Source organism: Triticum urartu, chromosome 2A (assembly GCF_056163025.1).
Source record: "Triticum urartu cultivar PI428250 chromosome 2A, HENAU_Tu73, whole genome shotgun sequence".
In the NCBI taxonomy this organism is placed as follows: domain Eukaryota; kingdom Viridiplantae; phylum Streptophyta; class Magnoliopsida; order Poales; family Poaceae; genus Triticum; species Triticum urartu.
The window spans coordinates 84,499,504-84,506,601 of NC_141874.1; the positions used below are offsets into that span (position 1 = coordinate 84,499,504).

Genomic DNA, 7,098 nt, shown 5'->3' on the forward strand with positions numbered 1-7,098 from the left:
ACAGGCTCCAAGATGGGATCTCGTGGATACAGAAAGTTGCGGCGGTGGAATTAGGTTGTTGGCTCCGTATCTGATCGTTTGGGGGTACGTAGGTATATATAGGAGGAAGGAGTACATCGGTGGAGCAATAGGAGGCCCACGAGGGTGGAGGGCGCGCCTTGGGGGGGGGGGTAGGCGCGCCCCCTACCTCGTGGCCTCCTCTTTTGTGTCTTGACGTAGGGTCCAAGTCTCCCAGGTCTTGTTTGTTGAGAAAATCACGTTCCCGAAGGTTTCATTCCGTTTGGACTCCGTTTGATATTCCTTTTCTTCGAAACTCTAAAACAGGTAAAAAACAACAATTCTAGGCCGGGCCTCCAGTTAATAGATTAGTCCCGGAAATAATATAAAAGTAGAAAATAAAGCCCAATAATGTCTAAAACAGTAGATAATATAACATGGAGCAATCAAAAATTATAGATACGTTGGAGACGTATCAACTATATAGAAAAGCAAACCGAGGAGGACTACTACATGTTTTGCACGGAGATAACGGAGCTAATAGAGAAATGTCTCAAATTGATAAGCTCGGTAGCACGAGAACAAAAAGGTATAATATTTCCACCTGTAGAAGAAACTTGGTTTGAATTGTATGAAGACAGTAACCCAAAGTGTTGGGTAGCATGGGAGGAAAAAAAATAGAGGTACTAGGGCTTGGAAATAAGGTGGCTGGAATGGATTTTTTAGGACTTTGGCCGAGGATGTTTCATGAAATTTCATAACAAATTACATTTTGTGCTCCACTTCATATTACGATTATCCCACACTCAGTGTGGATCTTTTTTTCTCTGTGGTTTACTGAATGTAAATCTTAGATGCACCAAAACTTGTAGAGTACATTGTAGGAGCTTGATTTGGCAACAACTTCAAAGATTATAGGTAGGGGTCACCGTTGATGTTCTGCTTAATGCCAAGGACCATGTTTAAGATTATTTATAATGGGGAGTATCATATACTAGTATTATGCATATGATACTATCTTCATAGTGCATAGTATCATAAAGTAATGTCATAGATGCATATTGGATGGTTAGAAGGACAGTGTATCCCAGCCCAGGCCACCAGGGTTCAAGTTCTGGTGCTCACATTATTCCTGAATTTATTTCGGGATTTCCGGCGATGTGCTTTCAGTGGGAGGAGACATTCCCGTCGACGACGAAGCGCCTACGGTGACTTTGTAAATCTCAAGATGATATGCCGGCTCAATCTTCGAAGATGCTCGTAGAGGTAGGATGTGCGTGTGTGCATTCATAGGGATGAATGTATGCGCGTATGTATAAGCGCTTGCGTCAGTACTGATGTTCAAAAAAAAAGATGCATATCATTTTTTATGATACAATATCTATCTATCTTATTTTAACTGTTTTTATTTTAATTCTCTGCCACATCAGCACGTTTGCTACTTTTGAGCGCATGATACCCGTTAAGATACCATCACTATGGCCAGCCTAACATTGACTTGATATAGTACAATAACTCGATTTCAGAAGTTACAAAAAAGAAAAAAAAATCAATACCCAATTCGATTTACAAGTCGAGAGTAATAAAAGACTACAAACCTAACTATGAATAGTACCAATAACTACTCCTACAAGATACGAATTGCACGTCTCTGGTACTATTCACAGACTGTTTTGTATTTTTACTTTTCTGAATTGTGGATCATAAAATTTTGAAATGAGTAATCATATTAGAAAAAGATTAGTTTTTTAAAAAAATATTGTGACTGTCTCCAAACAAAACAAAGCCCCACTTCCAGGCACGACGATTCCACGGAAGCCTCTCCTCTCCAGTGCCCGCCGAACACGTGACCACAGCCAATCAGACCCCTCCACGTCACCGCGCGGCCACAACTATAAACCTTCCCGTGCTCCCGACCCCCCTGCCGGCGAGCAGACACCACGCCGCCGCCGCCGGCGCACGCACCCCGACCTCCCGGACAGCTGCCCGCCCGCTTCCCACTTCACCTAACCCCGAGCCCTCCTCCCATGGACGTCCGCCGCAGGCCCGGGGCGGCGGCAGCCGATAGGCCGACGAAGTCGCGGCCGGCTGCTGCTGCCGCCGCGGCGCCGGCCGCGGCGCCGGGCGACCTGGTGCTCCGCGCGCCGAACCTCCGCGTGGTCCTCGCGGCGATGGCTCTCTTCCTCGCGCCCTTCTCGTACCTCGCGTTCGTGCACTACCCCCTGGCCGCCGATCTGCGGCGATCCATCCTAATCTGCGGGGCCATTAGCCTCGGCGGCTTCTTCGTCGTGCTCCGCCTCATCCCCGTCGCCGCCCGCTACCTCCTCCGCCGCGGGATGTTCGGCAAGGACATCAACAAGAAGGGCTTGCCCATGGGAGAGATCACAGTGTGAGTCAAGAGCACAATTTTGATAACTTGCAATCTGCTCTGTGCTTTTATAGATAGATAGATAGAGAGGCGGGGAATTTGTTGCGTTGGTAGCTGCTACAATTCATGGTGGAAACTATGGAGCACAAGAAGCGAATTCAGTTCAGTTGAAATCCATGCATCTGGTACTAGTAGACATCAATACTTCATAGTCTCATAGGCTAAACTGGCTGTTTTCTTACAGCTCAAAACTAGACGTCATATTCGGATAGCTGATAGCAGCTGAGCGGAATTTCCTACTTGCATTCGTTGGTGGGTGTTGACTCTGTTTGACAGATTGTCCAGTTTGAGGGTTAAGCAGTAAACAATTTCTATTTCCACCTAGTTAAATAGTTTATGTTCTTTGACTCTGATATGCTGCCAAGGAATGCCGTGCTTAAGTATTTCGGCCTACAGCTTGAGTTCATGCACCATTCCATCCCCTTGGGTTAAGTGTGAAGCAAAATGATCTTGGAACTTAGAATACAGTCTTTCTTACTGGTCAAAGTTCTTGCATACCTCTGAAGAACATATAAATCAAAGAAAGGACACAAAACATGTGTTACTTAACGAGCTTTCTTGAATGTGCATTTTTGAATGCTTTCTTTGGGATATATGATACTGATACATACAGTGCATGTATATACAAGCCTCAAGATTCTATATAAAGTCAGCAAGAGAAACTGAATCATAGCATTATTTTAGAGAAGTGTGCACAAACTCATATCTGTACATTGAAGGAGCAATTCAAAAACAAAAATCAAAAGTACCCATTGTATGCCTTTCATATGAATTTGCTACATGATCTGGCTTGGTAATATAAAGCTGCAAGTTGACGTTCTTTGTTGTCTAAACATTTTACTTATTTTGCAGGCCTGAGTCACTAGGCATTGTTGTTGGGATTGTGTACCTGGTCATTGCTATTCTATTTCAACATTTCAACTTCACAGCGGATTCCATTGTATGTTTATGACTAGAAGTTGTCGTTTTTGGAATTCACAAGTATATGTTATGCCCTGAATTTCATTCCCCCCCTTTTTTCTTTTTGCAGTGGCTTGTTGAATATAATGCAGCATTAGCATCAGTCTGCTTTATGATTCTTCTTGGATTTATTGACGATGTTCTTGATATTCCATGGAGAGTGTATGTTCTTTTTCAGAGTGATCAGTTTATTTCAATAGTGCAATTGCTATTATTTTCTTGATTCTGATAAATTGGTTTTGGAATGACCTACATTGAACAGGAAACTGCTGCTGCCTACGATTGCAGCACTTCCTCTGCTTATGGCGTATGCTGGTGGTACTTCCATCATCATTCCAAAGCCTCTAGCATCCTATGTCGGAGTAGAAGTTCTGGAGTTAGGTATGTTTACAAACCCAAAATAAGCGAATTTTGACACAGTTAATATTGAGTGGTTCCAAATATTGGTGTGATGGAATCATTTATGATTTCTAATTTTATCACTTGTTAGAGTGACGAAGTCCATCTTGTACATTGCTTGCTTCAAAATGTGTTTTGAAATCTCTCAGCAGAAATGAATGAACTGAGAGATCCATGTGCGCTAGTACTGCTGAGATGCATTTCTTTTGGTTTACTTATTTGCCTTTTGAATGCAATTTCTGCTGTTGACCAAATTCTCTGTGGACCGAGATGCACACACTAGATAATAGAATACCAACACCAACCTTGTTTTCTTTGGCATGCAGGTTGGATGTACAAGCTCTTCATGCTTTTGTTAGCAGTGTTTTGTACAAATTCAATCAACATACATGCTGGCCTGAATGGTCTTGAAGTTGGGCAGACAGTTGTCATATCTGCTGCGGTATGAAGTACATGGCTCTTGAATTTTGAGTACCATTCGTCAACTGATGATTGTAGCATTTTCCAGGTTTTGATACATAATGTAATGCGCATAGGATCTTCTAAAGACCTTGAAACTCAGCAAGCTCATGCATTCTCTATTTATCTTGTCCTGCCTTTCCTGACCACTTCATTGGCTTTGCTGGGTTTTAACTGGTAAGGACCTTGAGAGGCATGCTACCTTGTTTTAAATAGAAGATGTTGGTCCTTTTACATGCATCACTTTGTGTCTTGTCAGGTATCCTTCATCTGTTTTTGTTGGTGATACATACACCTATTTTGCTGGGATGACTTTAGCTGTGGTTGGTATTTTGGGACATTTCAGGTATACATCCTCAGTTATCTCCTACAAGTTTCACTATTATTTATTCCAGCTTATTCTTTATTTGGCTGTTTGTGGTATGTAATTGTATGCAGTTAGCTGTCTGCTTTCTGTAGTCAAGTCTTCCTGATATCCTTGTTCTAGTGCATCTGCAGAAAAGTTTGCCCCTTTGTTTTGCATTTTTATTTACCCGAATGTGCCATATTAGGAAAGTGAGTAAAAAAACTCCGGGAACTTTTAGGGTGGTGCAGGAGAGTTATGCAAGGATTTGGCTGCACTCTGAGTGGACAATAGTTAGTAGAGTTTGGTAGGATTCAACAGCCAGGCTTTAAACATTTTTATATGTTGCTTGTTGACTGTTCATATCTTTGGCAATATATGTTGATATCCTAACCGTTTATCGTGGAAAACCATCTTGGCTGTGAACCCAAACTTTTCTCGTGCCATCTAATACTTTTTTGTGTGCACTTGTGTGATATTTATACTTTATAGTATATATGCTAGTTGTCCATATAATTTGCTTTGCCCATTATTGATTAATAACTGCAGCTGATAAAACTGTTTTCTGTTTGCAGTGAGACATTATTGCTCTTCTTTTTACCCCAGGTTCTTAATTTCTTGTGCTCAGTACCACAGGTTCGGAGAAACTGATTTCAATATTTACCTCCTCATTGGTACATTTAAACTTTTTAGTTGATTAGGTATATGGTTTGCTTACGCTTTAGATTTGTGCCTATTGTCTACAGCTCTTCCACTTTGTTCCTTGCCCAAGACATAGGTTGCCAAGGTAGTGATTTATTTCTTTTGGTACAAAACTGTCAATTGAACTTATCGTAATATAGTTTTGAACTTGTAATAAATTTCTGTGCTGTGCTTGCTGTAGGTTTGATACCCAAACAGGACTGCTGACAGGTACCAAAGATGGTAACCTTGTTAACATATTCCTTAGGTTGTTTGGGAAGTGCTCAGAGAAGTCCCTTTGCATAAGGCTTCTTATATTTCAGGTAAACTCGAAATGCATTCTTGCTGCAAACTTCATTTTCTTGTAATTCTTTCCTTGACTTGTGAAGGTATCATGGACTAGTCGATTGGAAACACACTCCAATATTTTTCTAGCAGCAGTAGAAACTTCAGAAAGAACGATGGCAAGTAGTGATTCAACCAGAACCCAGCATAACTATTGAACCGTTATTGATGCCATAAGCAATCTAAATTAGCTCACGTGTCTATTTAACTACTCACTAGCTATGGTGTTTGGTGTCACGCCAACGACACTTGATAAACTTGACTTAAAATGTACCAAATGTATATAGTGTCTATGTGATTGGATAGTGTTGAATGGAAGCTACTCCTAACGCTCAAGTTCTTTCATGGTAGATGCCCTACCTCTTTCTTTTGGTGCATATTTTGATCTGAGTTGAAGTAACTAACTCCTCGTGTCTTCATGTGTGGCAGGCTGTGTCATGCCTATTCTGCTTTTGGCTGAGATACATGCTTACTGGATGGTACAAATGAATGATTACCCGAATCAGAACATCGCGTCGGTTTCCATGATACAGTCGAAATCTATTTGCATCTGATGGCTGTTGCTGTCTCAGAATATCCGTATACTAGCAGCAACCCTGAAAAAAAGTGGTCTAATTCCAACAGGAGTAACTGGTCCAAGATACTATTCAGAATTTTGCATGCGTTGCTGCTCCCCCTTTCATCTAGTTTATCTGTAGCCTTTGATTTTGTTCCACCTTTTCTTGTGTGCTAACAACAGAAGATTTGGTTACGAGGTTTTGCCTTTTTTGTACCACAGAGTTCTAGAGGTCTGTGATCATAGAGAACTGATATATTTGTAACCATGTACAATGACTTGTATGGAAGTTCGCTTGCATTAGTTGTGTGAAGGCTTATGGTAGAGGATGAGCAATGTGTTCTTGTTGTCAGCTAAGAGAAAATGTCCACCGGAAACCAATTTAGGATGAAAACATGTGAACATCAAGTGAAAAATATGTTTCAAAGGTTCTAAAATTCTGGAGAAAAAACACAGTATGCTGGAGAGGTGATGTTCTACAAACATGCAAATTTCAAGTTCAAAATTAGGTTTATCCGGGAGGTATGAAAAAACAATCAGCAATAAATAGTGACAAAAGGCACAACATCACTATTCACACACATTTTTATTTCTTATCTCAAATGAATATGGGTTTGAATATCATATTCCACATGTTTATATAACCGGAACAGGCACTTTGATTGGTTGATTCCCTCGAGAGGGGATAGGTTCCACCACTTTGATCAGTTGATTCGCTCGAGAGGGAATAGGTTGAGAAAGAGGACGTCGTGTGTGCGAGAACGGTTGGAGGAAGAAGACAATGATCTGACTGCTTGTTCTCGATCCACAAGAGGTGTTCGTCCCAAATCGACTGATTTGCAAAAAAAAAAAACACACCCAGAAACTGATGAATAGATGCTCCCTTGTATAATGTCACGTTTCTGACACACATTTTTGTGAGAGAAGTGT

At 41.2% G+C, this 7,098-nt stretch overlaps 1 protein-coding gene across 1 annotated transcript; it reads left to right on the plus strand.

The window, feature by feature from the left end:
* Positions 1-1,858: 1,858 nt before the first annotated feature.
* On the plus strand, positions 1,859-6,471 carry LOC125535849 (uncharacterized). The gene is made up of 11 exons (XM_048698917.2): positions 1,859-2,386; positions 3,278-3,365; positions 3,456-3,547; positions 3,648-3,766; positions 4,111-4,226; positions 4,293-4,420; positions 4,503-4,589; positions 5,162-5,222; positions 5,333-5,373; positions 5,470-5,590; positions 6,042-6,471. Exons 1-11 carry the CDS (start codon positions 2,025-2,027, stop codon positions 6,099-6,101), a joined length of 1,275 nt encoding a protein of 424 aa, XP_048554874.1. The 5' UTR covers positions 1,859-2,024; the 3' UTR covers positions 6,102-6,471.
* The last annotated feature ends 627 nt before the right edge of the window (positions 6,472-7,098 follow it).